Source organism: Anabrus simplex, chromosome 5 (genome assembly GCF_040414725.1).
Source record: "Anabrus simplex isolate iqAnaSimp1 chromosome 5, ASM4041472v1, whole genome shotgun sequence".
Classification (NCBI taxonomy): domain Eukaryota; kingdom Metazoa; phylum Arthropoda; class Insecta; order Orthoptera; family Tettigoniidae; genus Anabrus; species Anabrus simplex.
Window position 1 is genome coordinate 260,328,217 of NC_090269.1, and position 24,063 is coordinate 260,352,279.

Sequence of the window (24,063 nt, forward strand, 5' to 3'; positions counted from 1 at the left end):
TTTGTAGATGTAGAAGATAAATGCGTGTGTTTACCTTGTAACGCCCGTGTATATATTCCCAAGAAAAGCAATGCCGAGAGGCACTTCAGCACAGTTCACCGATCTTTTAACGATTGTTTTCTTGTGGATTCAGTAAGAAAAAGAAAAGTTAGGCTTTTAAAAGCGGCATTTTCCTTGGCGCGCCCGTGGCGAACCTCATTTTTTAAATAGCTCTTCATAGTGAAAAGATTGCCGACCCCTGGCCTGTATAACGATGAATGTGACTACCTAGTGCTCACCGATATTTGGATTAGAGACAACGAAGATCAAGTAGAAGTCGTCGGATATGAATGCATATAATTTCCTAATTCGAGAACCGACACAACGACAAATGTTGTCGCTGAGAGAATTGGCCGTGCAGTCAGGGGCACGCAGCTGTGAGCTTGCATCCTGGAGATAGTGGGCTCGAACCCCATTGTTGCAAGCCCTGAGAATGATTTTCCGTGGTTTCCCATTTTCACACCAGCGAATGCTGGGGCTGTACCTTAATTAAGGCCACGGCCACTTCCTTCCTACTCCTAGGCCTTTTCTATACTATGTGTGTCGGTGCGACGTAAAACAAATTGTAAACAAATGTTGCCGGCGGAGAGGCTATGTATCAAAACCTACAGAGCAACATAGTGTGCAGATCTCTGACTGTGTCCATCAACAGTCGCTTTAGGAGAACAAATTCACTCGTCAGTGGCATATGCATACTTGAAGTTACTCTCCTTCCTATTTCAGACTTTTCTTAGCATCGACTTAGGTTCATCTGGGAATTTCCTTCAAGACTCAAAATAATTTTACGCAGGCGCTTCTGCCGTGTGCAGTCTATTTGACCGAGTGCGAGGACGGATCCAACACCAACATGCCCATCATTCCGTGTGGAGATTTCAATTTCGATTCCTTCAAAACGAAAGACTTGCTTGCATTCACCCATGAAGAATAGTTTCAATTTATTTTCGGCGGTCGAGTACATGACCACTCTCGGACTTAATTACGTATGCGAATTGTTACCGTGGAAACTTTGCCATATGTTCTTATAACATAAGCCTGTGATTTGTAACTGGTGCTAAGCCAGTATCTAAGTAAATGAAACTTAAAATATATCGTAACATTTTATTGCACCAGACCACATAAAACGTATTTGCGTCTAAAACGCTTTCAGCTGCATCTGTTCTTTTTTCATATCCAACTTGACTTGCATCAAGACATAGACGTGAATCACTTAAAAGTGAAAGTGAAGTTAAAATCTTTCCTCCATATTTTCTAACGATCCTGGAGCGTGGGCCTCCTCTAATCTACTGATGAGTGTGACAGGTATGTTACGCTGGGCGTCAAAGGGATAAAATAATAATCGCCACTACTACGTACATGGCAACGTTTCATGTTCCTGTTTTCCAGGGACCATCATGTTTATGAATTAATAAAGCAACATTACACAACATGTATCATCTGTTGCACCTCTCATTATACTGGTGATTGTTCCAGTTGGTGATCTTCCACCTGGAGAAGGGACCCTTCTACGAAGAGTTCTACCAGTGTGTCACGTATGGTTTCTACACTGAAGCTTGGCAGGAGCAGCTGTACACCACCTTCAGCCTGGTGTGCATGTTTTTACTGCCACTGGCCATCCTGGTCTCTACATATGTGTGCACCATCACCACCATAGCCCGTGAGTTCATATGTCTAAAAATGCTTAATACTAAACTAAATAAATAATTTTATGTACATTTAATGTTTGTAACAGAGATGCCGTGGTATTTATTCATTATGGCAAGATTTAGGTGTAATTTTTACCACAACTAAATCCAACTCAGAGACTTAAAATTTCGATTTTATTGGAAGTCATCCTCAGCCTACAAATACAACAGAAAACATGTTAAGTTTCTGTTAGATAATTACAGGCTCCATTAAAGTATCTAATCTCCATACTAACGTACATTAAAATAACAAAATCATACCATTTTGAAAAATGAAACCTATCTTCGAGAGAGTGAACTTTTTGTCGTCAACACAAGGCACTGAAACTCGGGTAGCGGAAGGAAGTTACAGTAGCGACAATAAGTATTTTGACAAACACATTTTAACACCTACAGCGCGCGTTGAGCACGCAACTCGTTGCCCATGCACAATCTTCAGTCAGATGCAGACGGGTGAACACTCGGATCGGAGCTAGGCACAACTGTTGTGAGTACGGAAGGAAAAATCGTAGTTTGATTAGTCAAAAATTATTTTTGACACTGCTTGTTGACCCGTACAGTTTACATTTAGTTTTATTTTGTTTTGTTTATTCAGACAGCTACCACCATGCCAAAGGCAAAGAAAAATTCAGCAGACCTAAAGAATGCCCTACAGCGGGGCAAATTAGAGGCACAGGTGGCAAAAGATTTGAGTCTCTCCAGACAAATAGTAAACATTTGGTGGAAAAAGAAACAGTCAACAGGTACCACGGACAACAAATAGAGAGCGGGTAGACCCAGGAAAATCAAGCTCCGAGTCAAAAATATAATTCAAAGATTGTAAAATGCTGATCCGAGGACTGCTGTGGACATAATCAAGGAGCTTCGTCAATACCACAAAGTCAAAATGTCCAACAGTAGCGTAAAATCGATTCTCAGCCAGTCCAATTTCCAAAAGGTCCAGCAAAAGGCCGTTCATATCTCCAAAGAATACGAAGGCAAGTCTTACCATTGCCACATCGCATAAAGACTGGAACAGCCGACAGTGGTTTTCTTTCGATGGAATTCGATATCTGCGCAAACTTGTAAACGAAAGGAACAACGTCCGGTACCAAGCACCCACTGTAAAACATGGCGGTGGTAACGTGATGGTGTCGGGATGTTTCTACCGGTCCACTTCTTCCCACAAATGCTCCATCGGATTTAAATCTGGTCTCTAACTCGGCGACTCAAGCACCCTAATCTAAACCTTCTTGAGAAAGTCTTTGACGTGATGACAGTTGTGCTTGGGATCATTCTCCAGTTGAAATGTCCAATTTTGGCCCATTGTCTTTTTAGCGTGGGGCAACATGCCTTCTTTAAGGATGTCACAGTACTTGAAGACATCCATGGTACCTTCAATTGGTACCAATGGACCGACAGCTGAACGGAATGAATTTGGTCCATCCTGCAGTCCTTTCTGCTGGCAAATTCATATATTGCCGGATACGGAGGAGACGAGTCTGTGAACAAGTAGCGGGGTGGCAAAGGTTTCGCATCGTAAGACACCTTTCACTCATTTCACTCAATTTGTCTGGTTTAGTAAGTGCGAGAACTACACCTTACTGGGGATGAGTGAGTAATTAGGGTCTCTAGGAAGTGCTGCACCCTGACGTTAGTCAGTGGTGGTGAAAGTTCATGCGACTGAATGGAGGTTTCCTGCACTACTTACTGTAACTCTCAAACGTGCATGCGCAGAACCTATCCCAATTCATAATCTTGTCCCCAAATGTCCCTTAAGAGACAGTATTACACCCTGGCACACGATAGTAGGTTTAGTTCCACAAACTAACAGGACCACTCGCATGAACGCCATATTGCGATTCCGTCAGGGAACAACACACTCGTGTGAGGTGACAATAGCAATGGGGAGAGTACGCACAAATCTAAAACATAGTTAACTAATATGACCAGAAACTTGTATTTACTTGAATGTTCCCTACTTTTACGAAAATGCCACGCATGTTAACCAAGTTTGGTGTGCATTTATGAGTATGCGAACATTCCATTAAATGTATTTTTTATCGGTTTCGTTAAAGTGATGATATAATCTGCTTGTGTAAAGCTACCAACCGCTAACTTGGGAAACTACGTCTGTTACTAAATTCCTTTCACTCCTTCTCACAGTTTACTCTGAAAACTGATAGTAATTTCAAACTAAATTTTCTTGATTTAAATGTTGATCACTCACAAAATCTCTACACCTTTAGCATCTACAGGAAACCCACTTCTACAGATTTAATAATTCCATATAATTCATCCCACCCTTTCCAATACAAGCTAGCTACGTTTCCTAGCATGATCCATAGACTTCTTTCTGTACCCCAAAATCAATCAGGTAAATAATTCCTGATCATTAAAGAAATTGATTTTAACAACGGCTTCAAGACGAAACTCATTAACAAATTAGTAACTCAAAAAATAGAAATTAATATGATGTCGGTGTACTCAATACGTTATCATGAGAAGAAAATGTGGAGAGTTCTGCCATGTTACGGCCGAGATCCTAAAGAACTAGGAACTCTCATATAAAAGCAGGTTTATTCAGTAGTGTTTAAATGTAAATATTATTTCTCAAACATAAGAATACCATCAGTAGAGAAAAAAGTAGTGTATAGAAATTAGAGTAAGGTGACTGCAACTCCGATTACGTCGATCAGACAGGGCGAACTTTTAAAATTAGGACTAAAGAAGATTACTAGATCACTGAAATTACATAATTACCTGGAGGCCCCGGGTTCGATTCCCGTACAGGTCAGGGACTTTTACCTGGACCTGAGGCTGGCGGTGAGATAGCGCCCCCCGTCTAGAAATCCAAGAATAACGGCCGAGAGGATTCGTCGTGCTGACCACACGACACCTCGTAATCTACAGGCCTTTAGGCTGAGCAGCGGTCGCTTGGTAGGCCAAGGCCCTTCAAGGTTGTAGTGCCATGAGGGGGATTACATAAGCTCAGTTCATCACAAACCTTATAAGAAACAATCGTATCAGTACCTCCAAATAATTCATACTGAAACCAAGGGCTCCATATTAATTTCTTTACAAATACTAAAGTTTGTTAATAATAACTAAGAAACATGTGCAAATGAATAATAATAATAATAATAATAATAATAATAATAATAATAATAATAATAATAATAATAATAATAATAATGTTATATGCTTTACGTCCACTAACTATTTTTACTGTTTTCGGAGACGCCGAGGTGCCGGAATTTAGACCCGCAGTATTCCTTTTACGTGCCAGTATATCTACCGATACGAGGCTGACATATTTGAGCACCTTCAAATACCACCGGACTGAACCAGGATCGAACCTGCCAAGTTGGGGTCAAAAGGCCAACGCCTCAACCGTCTGAGCCACTCAGCTGGGCATATACAAACGAAGAAACTTCCTTTCTTAACCCTTCTGTGATTAATAAATTGTATAGTACCACCCCTTACCTTACTTCCGCTACCCGAGTTTCCTTTGTCAGCAGTGGCGGCGCTAAGAAGCCCCCCCCCCCCGCAATAATTAAATATGGGCCCCTCGTTTCCTGATAAGGAAAGTTACAAGTTTATTTCGCAGTACAGGGTTGCATATTATTACAATGAGCAACAACGACGCAACGATGATGATAATAATAATAATAATTACATAACTTAGTTTTCCAATCCGAAGGAATTAAAATATTACACTTATACGGTGTGCCTTTACTGGCGAGATGTAGTGTTTACAGTGCACTATGTCTTCTGGTATGGGCTAGAATAAATTTCTTACATTCATTGACCTCTCTCAGTCTCATTCTTAGCTTTAGAAACATTGAAGTGACCAAGATATGAGCGATGCTAATAATACCATTCCTTATGAAGCCAGTCCCTGTTATGAATGGTGTGAAAATATTGCTCATAGGGTCAGATGGTGCATGCATTTCAGTGGGCTTGTCAGACTGATATGTAAGAGCAATTTCTGCCTCGGTGAGGAAAGCAACGGGAAACTATCTCGCTCCTCATTTCCCTAGCATGCCTCTTCAGTGACGCCTAGGCTAAGTATGCCAGCTGTTGGCGTATGTGCGGTGGATCAAACGAGCCTTCGGGCTGATTACCCAACATGCACGTACACTTTATGGTAACACACACAAGAAATCCATATACCAATATAGTAACCGAAACACGATGACCGTCACAATATTAAGAAATAATCTCCTTCCTGGGACCAAATAATTTAAAACTCAAACGTCCATCGTAAACCTACTTAGATACACTGACTGCCGAGAGTTATAAACAGGCTCGAAACTTCAGTATTTAGAGTTTAGCTAAGGAGGATGTCTTTGTTATAGCATCTTCGCTCACTACTGGGTTCTCAGAACTGGCTAATTATTTCAAAAGCCTTGTTGATTGTTGTGAGTGGCAGCAAAGGATGGTTATTATTGGAACAGGTAGGGTAATCAACATTCTTTTATAAATAACTACCGTACTCCTATTGATGAAAGAAGCCTCAGTAATACAAATAATACTGTGTTGTGTGCTGTAGCTTTATCAGTATGTAAAAGCACTCTTCAGCTACTAAATTAAGAATCAGTCATGGGCCCTTAACAAGGCATGCCCCCACCCCGCCCCGTGGGTTCTGCGGGGTTGTCGTTGTTGTGATAATTTTCGTGAATTACAAAACCACGTGATCATCAGTTAATATTGATCAGGGAGATAATTAAGATAGCCAGCGAAATGAAAACCACCAAAAAATACATACGAGAAAATCAGTCATGTAGAGAGGTTGAAATTAAAGACTCCCTTGACCTGGTATGTCCTAACATCGGCCAGCCGGAGGAAAACAAGATGCGGTACCCTACGTGTTCTAAGCTCATAAACATTACACTGACTTATTAACTGAGATGTGTTCGCTCTCGTTCTCTTTACGGCTGCCACTTACATCCGCTAGATGGCATTCCCGCTGCAATGGTATGAAAAGTAACCCGTCAACGACGAGTTGAAAGCCAGTCAGATTGTACAACGGAACATTTAGGGTCTGTGTGATATGTAACTACATTACCGTGCAATATGCAGAGTAATGTTTAATATTCACTTCTCCTCTTCTAATGTATAATTCAATCCCGTTTTGGTTAGTTAGGAGGGTGCCTATTCTTGTATGTTTAGGAAAGAGTAAAAGCAATACTTGAAGTAGAGAAGAAATGTGGAGATAATAATGATAATATTCGCTTTACGTCCCAGTAACGGTTTTTGGAGACGCCGACGTGCCGAAATTTAGTTCACAGGAGCTATTTTACGTGCCAGTAAATCTTCCGACATGAGGCTGACGTATTTAAACGCCTTCAAATACCACCGGACTGGGCCAGGTTCGAACCTCCCATGTTGGGGGCAGATGACCAGCGCCTGAACCATCTGAACCATTCAGCCCGGCGAGATGAGGAGGGATCCTTCATTTGTTCTTGCCAGGGACCCTTCCCCAACCCTAGAAGTGATTTCTTGCTTATTGAGAAGAATTAAAACCAAGACCGTGTAAATCTAGTGAGCCTACGTGGTTCAGGCGGCACCGCTGGGTTCCGTGGTTCAAATCCCGGTCACTCCATGTAAGATTTGGCTGGACAAAGTGGAGGCGGGACAGGTTTTTCTCTGGGTACTCCAGTTCTTCCTGTCACATATCATTCCAGCAACACTCTCCAATATCATTTCATTTCTTCTGCCATTCGTTAATCATTGCCCCAGAGTAGTGGGACAGGCTTCGGCAGCCGGCACAATTCCTATCATCGCCGCTAGATGGGGACTTCATTCATTCCATTCCTGGCCCGGTCGAATAACTGGAAACAGGCTGTGGATTTTCATTTTATTGTGTAAATCTGCGAAATGAGACTGTTGCTATTGGCCGGCTAGGATGAAGGCATATTTCCTAAAGAACTCACGTTATATCTGGCTACAGGGCTGCCGTATTCGGTGAAAGCAGACCAATAGTCTTTTGTCATCCCCCGGACGTAACCAAAGTAGATCAATGATCCTGTCCGGGGGATAGTAGAGGCCCGTACCAGCTACCTTGAGGTTTACGCTCCCAAACCCTGTTTGCCACCGTGAAAGTTCACTCACGATCATAGAATGCTCTGTAGATTAATGTGCCGACATTGCCAGGCCCTGTTTACTGTATTCTGAGTTCGTTCGAGTCGCGCCATGTTGGATCATTAACCTATCTTTCGTGAACACGCAGCGAAATCTTAAGATTTATGAGAGATCACTTCTATGTAATATATTCCAGCTCTTTCAAACTCTTGTCTTTCAATTGGTCTTCAGTTTCTTTTTCTTGGCTCTGCCAATCCTTAAGCGGTAAAGGCGTGCTGGATTCACCTAGGACTTTTTGTTCGTTTCCCCTTCTCGTTGAAATATTTAGAATTGAGACTTTCTCTTCTATAGAGGCATATGGGCGTGAGCTCCATTCATCCTAGCTGAGATTAATTCCTGGGGACAAAGGCGGCCAGCATATAGCTAATCACTCTATCCTCATTGGTGTCAAGCTCATGTCGCGTGTCCCTCTTTCGCACGACGTTCTAGGCACCATTTCAGCCCCAAACGGTTGTGATGTCGAGTCAAATATATGCGAAGTAATGGCTGTATTGAGAAAATACTCCAATGATATATACGATGCCAAAGTGGGAGTGCGGAGATCGGTTGGTATTCATCGCATCCAAATTCTTGTTTGTGATGGTGGCTTTGCAGTTCATTACTGCGATGCGCACATAATGGTCGTCCTCTTGAACGGTGGTATGACAGGGCCGTTGAGATCCTTTGCCTCATTGAGTCAGTCCCTCTTCGACCGGTCAGTTCTAAGTTCGCATCACTGTGATTTGACCGAACCGATGGCTATTACGATGACCATTGATCAAGGGGGTAGAATCCGTTGTGAAAGTGTAGCTCACAGGGTTACAGAGTAACAGGGTTACTGTATGCATTTCAGTGGGTTAGGTAGACTGATATATCAGAACCTTATGTATTGGTGAGTAAAGCAACGGGAAACTACTTCATTCCTCATTTCCCTACTATACCCCTTCATTGACGCCTAGGCTATCTTTTCCAGCTTATGCTGGATCTGCTGAGGGTCCAACCAGCCTTCGGGCTGAGTACCCAACGAACAAACAAACAAACAAACAAACAAACAAACAAACAAACAAACAAACAAATAAACATACATACATGCATCCTACATACATAAATACAATACTCTATTAATTTTAAGTTCGTTTGTCAATATTATTATAGTCCTCAATGGTGTTTTACTGCATATGCCTTAATTTTCCCTCAATTAACAGTACCGCACAAGTTAGTGTTGTACAGAAGTCCTCTTCGTGATTCGCCATTTTGGAGTGTGTACGTGTCCTGACAGTCCGATGTTTACGATAAGGACTACAGGACCCCGAAAGGTGTCTCACCGTTACATTTGGTTTTATATAATTTTTGTCGTATTTTCATTCGCCTTCGTTTTTATTTATTTTATTCAATACTTCATGGTGGTTGCTCTGCAACAACTGTGAAGAATAAACACGGTTCATTTCAATCTCAATAACCTACAATTGTATTTAGGCATCGTCTTCTCTTTGGTTTTTTGATTATTATTATTATTATTATTATTATTATTATTATTATTATTATTATTATTATTATTATTATTATTATTACTATTATTATTATTATTATTACTATTATTAATTTAATGTGTTTCGTGGTTGTATCTTTGTGTTATCAAATCACTGTATATTGTAACTTTTGGAAGCTCTTTCTATGTTATACTGTATATTGACTTATTGCAACAAACTCATTATAGTTCTGAATCATGACGTCTATTATTTTAAATATCCTACATGTTGGATAATATTCTATAATCTGAATTCTCTTAAAATTAAGACACGTTTCTTCTTTGTACTTCAACATAGTAATCATATAACGACTCGTTAATTATGTCAATTTTGTATGTATGTTGGGTATTCAGTCCGAAGGCTGGTTTGATACTCCACAGCTCGGCCAACAGCTATCATGAATAGCCTAGGCGTCACTGAAGAGGCGTACTAGGGAAATGAGGAGTGAGGTAGTTTCCCGTTGTTTTCCTCGCCGAGCCAGAAGTTGCTGTTACATATCAGTCTGCCAAGCCTAACCAACCGATCCTATGAGCGATATTTTCACACCATTCATAACAGTGATTGGCTGCATAAGGAATGGTATTACTAGCATCGCTCATACCTCAGTCACTTTCATATTGTCAAAGCCATGAATGAGACTGAGACAGGTCAATGAAAGTAACAAATTTATTCTAGCCCATACCAGAAGACAGTGCACTGTAAACACTACATCTCGCCAGCAAAGGCGAATATCCATTTTATCCTATCGAAATATCACATCCCCAGCCTTCCACTGGTTTTTTTCAGAGCTCCTCTACGAAGTCTCTGTGCTATTTACATTTTTCATCTAGACTAAAGTCGCTTGTATAAATGCGAGCAAATTGAAGGAAAATGTGTGATAAATAAGATAATGAGTTAATTTTTAAAATTATGCATGCGTATTTCTCTTGAGTATCTGCAAATCACACTCCCTTCCTTACAACCATTATCATCCTTTACGACGTGATCATCTATAGGTCCTTGCACATGGTTTAGATTCAATCTTTACAAGGCAATGTATCTACTTCGTTCGAGATCAATCATTGTTATACGTATTTTCAACACTGACTCCATGAGTACTTACAGCATCTCAGTGAGGTTACAATCTGGAATGTTAACAAACCACAGGAATGTGTTATTATTATTATTATTATTATTATTATTATTATTATTATTATTATTATTATTATTATTATTATTATTATTATTATTATTATTATTATTATTATTATTATTATTATTATTATATACTTGGTCTTATATCACGGTACCGCGCTGTGTCTCGAAACAGCCTACTAGAAAGCCCGTTGCATAATACGCCCTTTCAGCTAGTATGAATTGTGGATGTGGACTGTTCCGCTTCACAGGAGTTGTCTTTGTCTTCAGATTTACAAGCTTGGCAAATCTCACAACTAGAAACCGAATTAAGCCCTTTTGTGTAAGCGTGGTACATTGTGACGCTGCATCAGAGGAGATAAACAGAACTTGGCTCGTCCTCCTTTTGACCAACTGATACAGTATAAGAATAAACCAAATTATTCCAATTTCATATTACGTTGATCACTTTTCGGAACACTTTCGCCTTTGGCATTTTTAACGTGAATTTTCAAAAGACGAGAACAAACACAATCTTGATTGTATTTCTTAATTTCAAAACACGTTCACTCCCATCAGTCCTCACGACTCAGTACATCTCAGAGAGGTGATATACCCAGGTGGCTCAAGAACGCCGTACTTTCTACTTACAAATGTTCCGCATGCAAAACTGATGAATGGGATGTCTACCAACCGATTTTCACAGGCGCACTACTACCAGCGGGTAAGTTACGTCAGAATATGAAGAGATAAGAAACAGCCTGTCGCTCGCATGTTATTCAGCGTTCCAGGTCTAATGCACCCCTTGCAATCGTAAACATCGTTTTCCACCGCATATTTCTAGGCTGGTGTATGGTACAGCCGCACTATACTTGCTGTCAGCATATCGGCAATGGATAGTGTGTTCAGCAGCGACAAATACACAGACATTATTTTAATCTGGACAACCTGGTCGGAATGCAGCCGAAGCTCCAAACAGACGTAGATCAATGCCTCCTACACACGTATTTTACCGAACAGTATTAATTTTTATTTCATACAAGCAACTCCATTATCGAGTGGAATGTCTACACGTTTATAAATTAATAAGTTATTAAATTTACTTTTCTGCATCTTTGGCGTGTCTACAAACAGTAGCGGCGATTTTTGGAGTAAACATTACATTCTTTTTCCACTTTAACCAGCTGGAACTAGGAATTATTAAAAAAAGCTATTTGTACAAACCTTGTTGTCTTATCTGCTAATTACTTCCTTTATTTTTTAATTATTAACATTATTGGTGGAAATACGCACAAAATGCCGTTCGTCGCGGCTAACTGATTTGTATAGCGCTACGGCAGGTAGTGGAGACTTTGCATGTGCTGTGAGGAAGGGTAGTAGGGGTACATACTTTTTTGACAAAGGCGTGGACACTGAATTATAATTCACCCGCTTGCCGCGCGCATCCGTCAGTCTGGCAGTCTCGTTTAGTGTCTGTTAGTTTCTTAGTGTGTATCCAAATACTAAATTATTTTAATTGCATAATCATGCCGTGCTTCTATTTAATTGCACCGGACGAGCAGGCCGTGGGGTTAGGGGCGCGCAGCTGTGAGCTTGCACGCGGGAGATAGTGGTTTCGAATCCTACTGTCGGCAGGTCTGAAGATGGTTTTCCGTGGTTTTCCATTTTGACGCCAGGCAAGTACTAGGGCTGTACCTTAATTCAGGCCACGGCCTCTTCCTTTCCACGCGTAGCCCTTTCCTGTCTCATCGTCGCCATAAGTCGTATCTCTGTCGGTGCGACGTAAAGCCAATTCTTCTTCTTCTTAATCTGCTTACCCTTCAGGGTTGATTTTTCCTTGGACTCAGCGATGGATCCCACCTCTACTGCCTCAAGGTCAGTGTCCTGGAGGGTGAGACACTGGGTCGGTATACAAGTGGGGAGGATGACCAGTAACTCGCCCAGGTGGCCTCACCTGCTATGCTGAACAGGGGACTTGGAGGAGGGGGGATGGGAACTTTGGAAGAGTTAGACAACTGAGAGAGAAGGAAGCGGCCGTGGCCTTAAGTTAGGGACCATCCCGGCGTTTGCCTGGAGGAGAAGTGGGAAACCACGGAAAGCCACTTCGAGGAGGGCTGAGGTGGCAATCGAACCCACCTCTACCCAGTCGACCTTCCGAGGCTGAGTAGACCCGTTCCAGCCCTCGTACCACTTTTCGAAACATCGAAGAAGAGCCGGGAATCGAACCCGGGCCTCCGTGGTGGCAGCTAATCACACGAACCACTACACCACAGAGGCGGACGTAAAGCCAATTGTAAAATAAATTCAATTGTATTGGTAATTTCAACGGTAGATAATACCAACGTTCCTTTCACTGGGCTGGATTATTTGTTTTGTGTTATTTATCAAGCAAATCTATTTAATCTACCCCGTGGTTTGTTTGTGAGACCTGGTGAAAATTTTAGTATAAAGCGCTTAATCACAATCTCAAAAAGTATTATTACAAATAAACCACGGGGCAGGTTACATTTAAATAATAAATAACATAACACAAACGAAAAAATTTAGTCCGGTGAAAGTAAAGTTGGTATTATCTCCCGTTGAAATTTCAATTAAATATTTTTTTTTACAATTGGCTTTACGTCGCCGCGACACAGATACGACTTATGGCAACGATGAAACAGGAAAGGGCTACGCGTGGAAAGGAAGAGGCCGTGGCCTTAATTAACGTAGACTTGCCTGGTGTTAAAATGGGAGACCACCAAAATCCATCTTCAGGGCTGCCGACAGTGGGATTCGAAACCACTATCTCCCGCATGCAAGCTCACATTTGCGCGCCCCTAACCACACGGCCAGCTCACCCGGTACAATTAAATAGAAGTACGGCATGATTATGCAATTAAAAATCAATTAGTATTTGAATACACACTAAGAAAGTAATTGGTACTAAAAGAGAGTGCCAAACTGATGGATGTGCGCGGCATGCGAGTGAATTGTGACTAAATGTCCACGACCTTGTCAAGAAAATATGTACCCCTACTACCCTTCCTCATAGCACATGCAAAGTCTCCACTACCTGCCGTAGCGCTATACAAATCGTTTAGCCGCGACGAACGGCATTTTGTGCGTATTTCCGCCAATAATTATGTTAATAATTAAAAAATGAAGGAAAGAATTAGCAGATAAGGCAACAAGGCTTGTACAAATAGCTTTTTTTTTAAAATAATTCCGAGTTCCAGCTGGCTAAAGTGGAAAAATGTAATGTTTACTCCAAAAAGTTGGGGGAGGGTGCCACTGTCCCTCCTCGCCCAACCTAATCACCGCTACTGTGTGTAAACACGCCAAAGATGCAGAAAAGGACATTTAATAACTTAATAATTTATAAACGTGTAGACATTCCACTCGATAATAAAGTTGCTTGTATGAAACAAAAACTAATACTGTTCGGTGAAATACGTGCGTAGAAGGCATTGGCCTACGTTTGTTTGTAGCTTCGGCTGCATTCCGACCAGGTTGTCCAGATTAAAATAATGTCTGTGTATTTGTCGCTGCTGAACACACTATCCATTGCCGATATGCTGACAGCAAGTATAGTGCGGCTGTACCATACACCAGCCTAGAAATATGCGGTGAAAAACGATGTTTACTATTGCAAGGGGAGCATTAGACCTGGAACGCTGAGTAACATGCTGCAAGCGACAGGCTGTTTCTTATCTCTTCATATTCTGACGTAACTTACCCGCTGGCAGTAGTGCGCCTGTGGAAATCAGTTGGTAGACATCCCATTCATCATTTGTGCATGCGGGACATTTGTAAGTAGAAAGTACGGCATTCTTGAGCCACCTGGCATTCCTCATATCCTACACTAAATGCCATATGAAGGTTTAAAAGCAATTTTACGTGATTGTTGATAATTTCAAGTTCATGTTTACTCCATCGTATGGATTCTTGATTTTCCTACACACAGAGAGTTTGGAAGATAAGTATGATTAAACTTACGGAAAGAAGGGATGAATTCCTCAGTTCATAGAATATGTTATTTTTGTACATCGAATGGTTTGTCCGGGAGAGGAGCTGGAAGTAGAGTGAGATGTTTTGAGGTAGGTAGTAGCTTCATTTGCCCCTCGGCTTATACCACCCCGGCATACCATGCGTCAGAGATATTCTGCATGTGTAATGTATAAGAAGCAATTATGATTACATCACTGCACTGCACCTGTACACATCACTTCACTGCGGCTTCAGAACGTATGCATGCGTAATTTTTAGGAAACACTTCGAAGTGCATACCTAGAAATAATAATTATCTAAAGTCTGTATACAAATCATTCTGCATTGATAAGAATCGAGGGCTTTGAAAAAGAAACAGCAATCCACAAAGGAGTGAGGAAAGGCTACAGTTTGAACCCTCCCTCCTTTTCAATGTTTATATACAACACGTGGTAAAGGAAATCAAAGATGAATTTGGAAAGGGGATCACAATCCAAGGAGAGGAAGTCAAAACCCTGATATTTGTTGATGATATTGTTATTTCATCTGAGTCTACAGAAAATGTGGAGAAATTACTGAAGAGTATTGGCAGAGTTTTGAGTAAGGAGCACAAGATAAAATTAAATAAGTCCAAAACAAAAGTAATGGAGTGCAGTTGAACGAAGTCAGGTGATGCAAGAAATATTAGATTAGGAAATTAAATCTTAATGGAAGTAGTTGAATAATATTACTTGTATAGTAAAATAACTAACGATGGTAGAAGTAAGGAGCACATAAAACGGAGACTAGCACAAGCAAGGAAGGCTTTTCAAGGAAAATAATTTGCTCCCTTCGAACAGTGGTAGAGGAATTAGAAAGACGTGTTTTAAGACTTTCGCCCGGAGCGTGGCATTGTATGAAAGTGAGCATGGTCGATAACTGGCCCAGAAAGAAAGAGGAAAGAAGGTTCTGGAATGTGGTGTTACATAAGGATTCTCAAGGTCAGATGGATAGATGGAAGAACGAATGAAGAGATACTGAATCAAATTTGTGAGAGGAGATCGATTTGGCTAAATTTGACAAGGAGAGATAGAATAATACGCCACATCTTAAGACACTCAAGACTTGTTCAGTTGAGTTTTGAGGGAAGTGTTGGGGTAAGAACGGTAGGGGTAGACCACGATATGAATATGACAAGCAGATCAGAACAGATGTAGTATGTTGTAATTATGTAGAAATGAAAAGTTTGGCGCAGGATAGTGTGGCATGGAGAGCTGCATCAAACAAGTCTGTAGACTGATGGCTTAAACAACAAGATCTACCATCATATATCGCTACACTTTAACATCACGATCTTCACTTTATCTTGATTTTATCAGTTAGGTACGGCTCACTTGTATACGTCTTTGCTCCCTTAAAGAGATATATACAACCGAAACCTTTTCTCTTGGATATGTTATTGACACAGAAGTTAACTAGCTGCCTTTTATCCCAGTATTCTTCAGCATTATAGTTTCATTTGTCAAACGGTTGTGGTTACGTCATGCCCTGATGTCTATAACTCTCAAATTATAGCATCATCGTAAATCACTTTACGTCACAAGCTGAATGAAGCCATGTTCGTTAATCATTGGGCTCTGATTGTCGAGTGTGACACCGTCAGTCACAATTCAAACGCGCCCAGTCTGTTACAGGTGATTTAAAATTATGGTGCACTTTATTTGTAACAACTAACACCCAGTCATCAAGCTCCATAAATTTATTCCAGACACAACGACTGAAGTAAATTAGAACAGTGGAGAGGGGGGGGGGGGAAGAAGGAGTTAGCTAGGTTCTAGCATTTTCTTGATGTCGCTTAGGTCATTAGTCCACAGGCTAGCATGATGCAGCGCTCTATGCCCCCTATACTGTGCCATCCGCTTGAATTCTATGTAACTCCACATCGTGCAGTACATTCACTCTCATATATTTGTCATAATCATACCTTGGTTTACCACAACCACATTCAACCTCCAGGCCCTACTCTTTCCTGAAAACTGAGGAACATTAGGGTGCCTCACGGTGTGCACTTATATGACCAATAAAAACCGCTTCATCGCGTTCACGAAATATGTTAGAAACGTGCCTAAGTTAACTTCACCTTGGGAAAACAAACCAGGATTAAAATATGACGTCATAAAATACGAGACCTAGTCATTTTTAAGAAATTAACCAGAAATTCTTAGTGAGGGGATATACTTACATGCACTGCGATCGCAATTTTGCTCACACTGGGAAGTGTAAAAGAGTTCAAACTGGTCATTTTCCAATGGATTTAGCGAGTATAATAATTAAGAAAAACCACAAACATCCATTTATAGTAACTATAAAGGAGAAGAAGATTTATTTGACATAAGGAAAGCTGCAAAATGTTTATTCATGAAAAGAAACTTTGTATCTCAAAGACTCAGTGGATTCGTGTTAGTAAATCTACTCCGGGGGTAGTTCACGTCAGTCATTCGGTGAAATTGAATAAAGGAAATGTATTAAAGCTCTGTAAAGGGATGGGTGTCTTTCCTGATCACACTGCGCAGTTTCAAGTTTCACACCTTGTGAACAACAATAGATGAAAGACTTAGAGGTACCGATATAACTTTTAAAGAATGAAAATTGTATAACTTTCTGTTTGTTTGTGAATCGCATGCAAGGTTAGATGAATTGTTTGCAGTGTTAATTTGTTGTATTGCTATTATGAACTTGTCCACTCCAAGTTGCCCATTACTCTAATAACTGCATATTGTCAACTAATTTCAACTCATGGACATAGCATTTTATTTACATATGGAGCTTAGAACGCATTTGCTTTATTCGTGTTTGCATTTCTTTTATCTTTAGCATGCCATTGCTCCATATATGCTGTTTAATTCATCATATCTTGAAAATAAGCCATAAATCCTCAGTTACCTAAGAATTCCGTTTTTGCGCTTGACCCCTCATTTACTTCAACCACTCAACCTGTTCATAACCCGTACAATTTATGCGACTTTCCCTACAAAAGCGCAGAACGGGCAAGAGGTTTCTTGTACGCACTCGTTTCCATTCTAACCTTTCTCCTTCTCCTGCCACTTTCCCAGGACCCTGGCCGGGTCGCGGGTGTGATCTGTGTCGCACATGAGGCTTGACGCAGTTTTGGTGCCAACCCTATGAAAAACGATGCACTCACTATTGCGTGTTACCCGTGGTTGTTGGTTGTGTTGTGTTGTGTGTATTGTGACAAACACATACACGCAGTCCCCGAGTCAGATAAATTAACAGAAATGGTTAAAAACCCCGATATCGTGGGAATAGAACCTAGGACCCTCAGAACCCAAGACCTCGATGGTGACCATTGTGCCAAGGAGCCAGATTTTGAATTTTAACCGATAACTACATGAAATTTCTGGACCTAATAAACGTCAATGGGAATCTGGTAGTTGTTTGGTATTGGATGTAGGCCTAGACCGAGAAAAATGTCCGGATTCATAGCTAAATGGTTAGCAAGTTGGTCTTTGGTGATAGGGGTCCCGGATTCGATTCCCGACAGCGTCGGGTATTTTAACTTTAACTGGTTAATTTCGCTAGCACGGGAGCTGGGTGTATGTGTCGCCTTCATCATCATTTCATCCTCATCATGACGCGCAGGTCACCTTCAAACGTCAATTCGAAAGACCTGCACCTGGCAAGTTGAACTTGTCCTCGGACATCCCCGGCAATAAAAACCATACGTCATTTCATGAATCGAGAACATTCTTTTTGTAAAATTTACGTCATTAATTTGTATCCATGTTGCTTGTTGCAGGTAGTGAAAAACTGTTCCGAGCCGAAGTCTCTTCTGACAGGAGGTACGTGGCATCCGACGTCAACCGTCGTCGAATTATTCACCGCGCCAAAATGAAGTCCCTGCGTATTTCAGTGGTGATTGTCCTGGCATTCATAGTGTGGTGGACCCCGTACTACAGCATGATGATTATCTTCATGTTTCTAAATCCGGACAAGCACGTGAGTTACTTTCTGTATGTTGCTCCACAGTAAACCTCGTCAGCCCCATTAATGTCACACACACTCGTTGCTACCATACAATATACACTACGTAAGGAACAACCCGACATTGGCTTCTCACCAAGCCACCTACGGTTCGAATTCTGGTCAAAGCATGCGGCATTATTGAAATTGAGATTTACATCACTGTGGTTCGGATTTTCCATAACATTGGAGGTTCCATTGTTATGATATCAACAGTAATGTAAAATTACAAGCTTTCAATTGTATTGGGCGTTTTGGAGATCTCCATGAAGTAGTTCTGTACAGGCAGCATCTGTATTGTGCTGCTGTCTAGAAGTGAAGACGAGACTTCACTGAAGGTTCGTATGACTCAGCTAATTTTGTTAGATGATATTCGGTGCGCCACCAGAGATCTTTAACATGTAAGCAACAAAATAATGGGGCGATTACCTAGATGTTAGGCCCCTTTAAAGACTAAGCTATCATCATCATCAAAATGATCGAGTGCTAAGATTTGTAGCGTCCTTCAGTCATCGACTGTTTCGTGTCGCGATTGAACAACAAACTCGAGATCATCCGTCGTACCCTCTATAACTAATCCGTGGAGGCAGTTAGCACGAAGAAAATAGATATTGCAAGAAGGAGGAAGAAATGTAGAATTTACTTTGTATAAGAACAATGACAGGAAATTAAAGGTATGCAGTAACTGTAAATAAGGCAGTTTCGTTATTTATCTTAGTAAGGGAGTTTATTCTTTAATAACTATAACATTTGTACTGCAGTTGTAATGTTAGTATTTGTGATTAAGGTTCTGTTAGGAGAAAGGTGAGAACTTTACGTCACGAATGTTCTCAGATCCATCTAATCGACTGTCCATGGCAACTCGGGAAAAACTGACTCATTTTCTCTCGCTATACATGCCTCAATCGATTCAAATACAAAATATTTACCTCGGAAACACATGATTTTAGGCAAATGTTATGCGGAGGAAACCCCCAGGACAGGACAGATCATTTTACAACTGGTTTTACGCAGCCTTGACGGTGAGTCAGAAGTCATGAAAAATATATGTCGTATTGATATGAACTTGCAGCAGGAACACTTTCGCAAAGAAGATAAGGTAACTTAGTTAATGAACACGTAACATCTCTCATTTTTGTTCAGCTCTTTGTCTGAATGCTCAGCGTACCGGCGTTCGGTTCTGAGACACCTGGGTTCGATTCGCGGCTGGTTCACGGATTTCGACTTTAGTTGATTCCTCTAGCTCGGGGGCTGGGTCTTAGAACACTTGTATCCAGCGCATCACACGACAAACCACCACAGAAACACACGATATTGACTACCTTCTCTAAATACGGATGGCGTCAGGAGATGCATCCGGCCGTAAAAATCGGGTAAATCTATATTAAGTTCTGACACCAGGTAAATGGAAAAGAAAGTAAGAACTCATATCAATACGATGTTTATATTTCATGACTTGTGACTCATAACGAGGCTGCGTAGCACCAGCTGTAAAATGATCTCCGGACCTCTAAAACATCACAGAATGTCAGTATGGATACGAGAGAACTGAACGCAACAAGAAATCTACGCAGTGAAACAGTGACGAGGAATTTCCGTTCTGTAAAGAAAGTATTGGAGAGGATGAAGAGGAATATTACACCTCTCATCTTTATCCCCTGTTAGAGTTACCATTTCTTCAGGTATTTTCCCCTTCGGCTCTTCATCTTCAATTCGGAAAGACGTAACCAAGTCCGTTGGGTCTTCTTCGCTTGTGTCCTCTAACTTATGGAAAATATCCCCACCCATCGATTTATTATTTTCCATACTTTCGGAAGTAGTTCCTGCAATATCCATAACAGTTTCAAGACTATCTCAGCAGCAATGTTTTCCCTCATATAAGTCTTGGTACTACGAATAGAATTAGGTAAATCGGAACATTTGCCTTTCAGATAGAGTCAGCAGCGTTTACTTCACAGTCCCGTTTTACATTTTGCTTTATTGCAGTCTCGACGTCTTCCGTTGTAAAGTTCTCTGAACATACTACACTTGTTTTTTGAAAGTTTACATGATTTTTTCTAGCTATTTTAATTTCCCAGGATTTAATTCATTTGGATGACTTTTCAGGATTTGGAAACCGATGAAGAGAGAGATTTTCTTTTCCAGGATTAGAATTGTATCCAAACACACCACACTGAGGCATCTTGCAACCACTACTCGTTGCACGCACGCTGCCACTCGATGCTGAACTAGCGCGAGGAACTCACGTCACTACGTTTGAGAGAGAAAACCGTTTATCCCCTAAACGCGTGATCGGTTTCTTATCCGGAAAGCACGGTTGTGTTTCTTTATTCATGCTCTCTACTTTCAGATTTGTATCACTTCACATCGGGCCGATCCTTTAAAATGTGAACATGACCTAATATCACACCTGTACCTTAAGGCCACGGCCGCTTTCTTCCAACTCCTAGGCCTTTCTTATCCCATAAGACCTATCTGTGTCGGTGCGACGTAAAGCCTCTAGCAGCAGCAGCACACCTTATATCAGTGATTTCCAACCGGGATTCCAAGAAAATGCATACCATATTTTAAGAGCAATCATATCTCAGCCGTTGCCTTTCTGTGGCAGACATGGTACTGTGATCGACTATTTAATGAACAGTCTTATGATATAGCCTATTTCAGTTTTCGCATTATAGACACAATTCTCCGTATCTTATTTGTGTGAACAAGCGTCTTCATCTTGGACGAACATTAATCATGTTATTGGTTTTTACGTCCTACAAACTAGTTTTGCGGTTTTTGGAGACACCGAGGTGCCGGAATTTAGTCCCGGATGAGTTCTTTTACGTGCCAGTAAATGTACCGACACGAGGCCGGCATATTTGAGCACCTTCAACTACCACCGGACTGAGCCAGGATCGAACATGCCAAGCTATGGTTAGAAGGCCAGCGCCTCAACCGTCTGAGCCACTCAGCCAGGCTTGACGAACATAAAAATCAAACAACGAAATGAGCATTTTTCTCCGTTGAATAACTTGGTGTTTGCCTATCGAAGTTTCGGCCGAGAATAAAATTATTGTGCTGCAAGAGTCAAGGACAAACATCACATTGAACAGCTAGTTTCAACAGAATCATCAATTTGAGGAACTGTTTACCTATTTATGAGAGAATGAATCTTAAAGATAATGCTAGTGCCTTTACGTCGCACCGACACGGATAGGTCTCATGGAGACGATGTGATAGAAAAGGCCTAGGAGTTGGAAGGAAGCGGCCATGGCTTTAATCAAGGTACAGTTACAGCTCCAGACATTTGCCTAGTGTGAAATGGGAAACCACGGAAAACCATCCTCAGGGCTGCCGACAGTGGGATTTGAACCCACTAAATAAAATGATTACAGAGACAATACTGATATAAATCTCTTTATTTGAAAGGTCTTCATACAACTGCTTCTGTTAATACTCTTCTGAAGAGTTTATATACTGTATATATAAAATCGTCCGCCTCTGTGGTGTAGTGGTTAGCGTGATTAGCTGCCACCCCCGGAGGTCCGGGTTCGATTCCCGGCTCTGCCACGAAATTTGAAAAGTGGTACGAGGGCTGGAACGGGGTCCACTCAGCCTCGGGAGGTCAACTGAGTAGAGGTGGGTTCGATTCCCACCTCAGCCATCCTGGAAGTGGTTTTCCGTGGTTTCCCACTTCTCCTCCAGGCGAATGCCGGGATGGTACCTAACTTAAGGCCACGGCCGCTTCCTTCCCTCTTCCTTGCCTATCCCATCCGATCTTCCCATCCCCCTACAAGGCCCCTGTTCAGCATAGCAGGTGAGGCCGCCTGGGCGAGGTACTGGTCATTCTCCCCAGTTGTATCCCACGACCAAGAGTCTGAAGCTCCAGGACACTGCCCTTGAGGCGGTAGAGGTGGGATCCCTCGCTGAGTCCGAGGGAAAAACCGAACCTGGAGGATAAACAGATGATGATGATGATGATATATAAAATCCATAATTCTGTCTGTCATTCACAGCGATATTGACGAAATGAAAAAGATTCAAGAGTGAACTTAGTACCAGTTATACATTTCTATGTCTTATTTAAAAGAAAAATGCAATGAGCCACTCACGGCCACGACTTTTGTATTTTTTGAAGAAAAATTGGTTTCACGAAATATTGTATGAGATCCACTTGGTTCAAGTCAGAGTTCAATTTTTTCCAAAGCAGCAATCTTTTGCCCAAGAAACGAACAAGTTAACATCATCAAACGATAGGTTCTGAATAGTTTGATAGGTGACCAAATAACGTACATTAACATTGACTCCGTAATGTTAATGAAGTTAATAAAGGTGGTTTGTGCAAAAGAACGAATTGAATTTACGGAGGTTAGACAAAAATTTCGATCTTGAAGAACATCAGATAGACTCAACTTCAGGGAGAAATTGCTTTAATCCAAGAATAGATTTAGTACCTGTGCATACCATTCGTTTTTAAATGGAGACAATTTTCTCTAAATCTTGCCTTCAATGTCACAATGAGTCGGACACCAGCATAAACATTAAAGTTGAGATATATCTCCCCACTCCAGTATTTTTCACAGTTGTATGTTGCTTTCCCAAGAGTACGCAGATCCATGGATATCAAAGTACAACTCCGAGCTACAACTGCACTCAATATACGTTGTAGTTTGTAAGGAAACACTGCAATGCCTGTTTTGATTACATTTGAATGAGGCATAAAACCGCTGTAACTTTTATTCATAAGATATGTTAATAGTCCATTTGAAATGTCCAATTACTTTATAGATCCTAATTTCGACTGTCGAAGACAAGCTTACGTACTAGTATTAAATAAATTACCTTCCAACATTTTATTGAAAATATACGAGTTGTAATTTGGCTCACTTGCTGTAGAACACTATTTTGTATGTTGGCCTAGGTTAAAGTGCCAGGCAGCCCAAGGTTTAGTTAAATATTTTTAGGGTTCTCCGAAACAGAAATGTTTGGGAAACTCTGACATTGATTATTATAACAACAAATTATCAGGCAAATATTAAGTAGACAATATGTACGTAATAATTAGTACCAAGGCTACGTCGCGGATTAAGGGTACATACACGAGGTAATTAAATACATACTATGAGTAGGTCGCGTAACCTAATTTATTGAATCACCCTAGTAATTGACAATATTTCTCTCTTTTCAGCTGAGTGAGGACTTACAGTCAGCCATATTCTTCTTCGGGATGTCCAACAGTCTGGTAAACCCAATCATCTATGGCGCTTTCCACTTATGGCAGCCTCATGACAAACGTCGGGAGAGCACCAACAGTGACTATCGACACAGGTAAGAAGACGTTTCGATCTCACATGTGTTCATGATCCGTGATTAGCTTTTCATTTCTCCTTGTATATTACTAGAATTATCATCATCATCATCATTATTATTATTATTATTATTATTATTATTATTATTATTATTATTATTATTATTATTATTATTATTATTATTATTATTGTTTTCATTTTCCCTTATGCCCATTGAGGCGTTGTGTTCTTCCAGCTTCTACTTATAGGAAGTCCACCGACAGCCAATCTTTTCACGTTATCTGGTGATTTTTATCTTTCCTGGGCTATTTC

At 40.9% G+C, this 24,063-nt stretch overlaps 1 protein-coding gene across 1 annotated transcript in view; it reads left to right on the forward strand.

Annotated features, from left to right (window-relative positions):
* LOC136874483 (gonadotropin-releasing hormone receptor-like) overlaps positions 1-23,774 on the forward strand; it is a 591,078-nt gene extending 567,304 nt beyond the window's left edge. The window contains exons 2-4 of the mRNA XM_068227816.1: positions 1,510-1,693; positions 18,234-18,433; positions 23,631-23,774. Of these exons, the coding sequence (XP_068083917.1) occupies positions 1,510-1,693; positions 18,234-18,433; positions 23,631-23,774 (528 nt within the window). The remainder of the gene's footprint in view (positions 1-1,509; positions 1,694-18,233; positions 18,434-23,630) is intronic.
* The last annotated feature ends 289 nt before the right edge of the window (positions 23,775-24,063 follow it).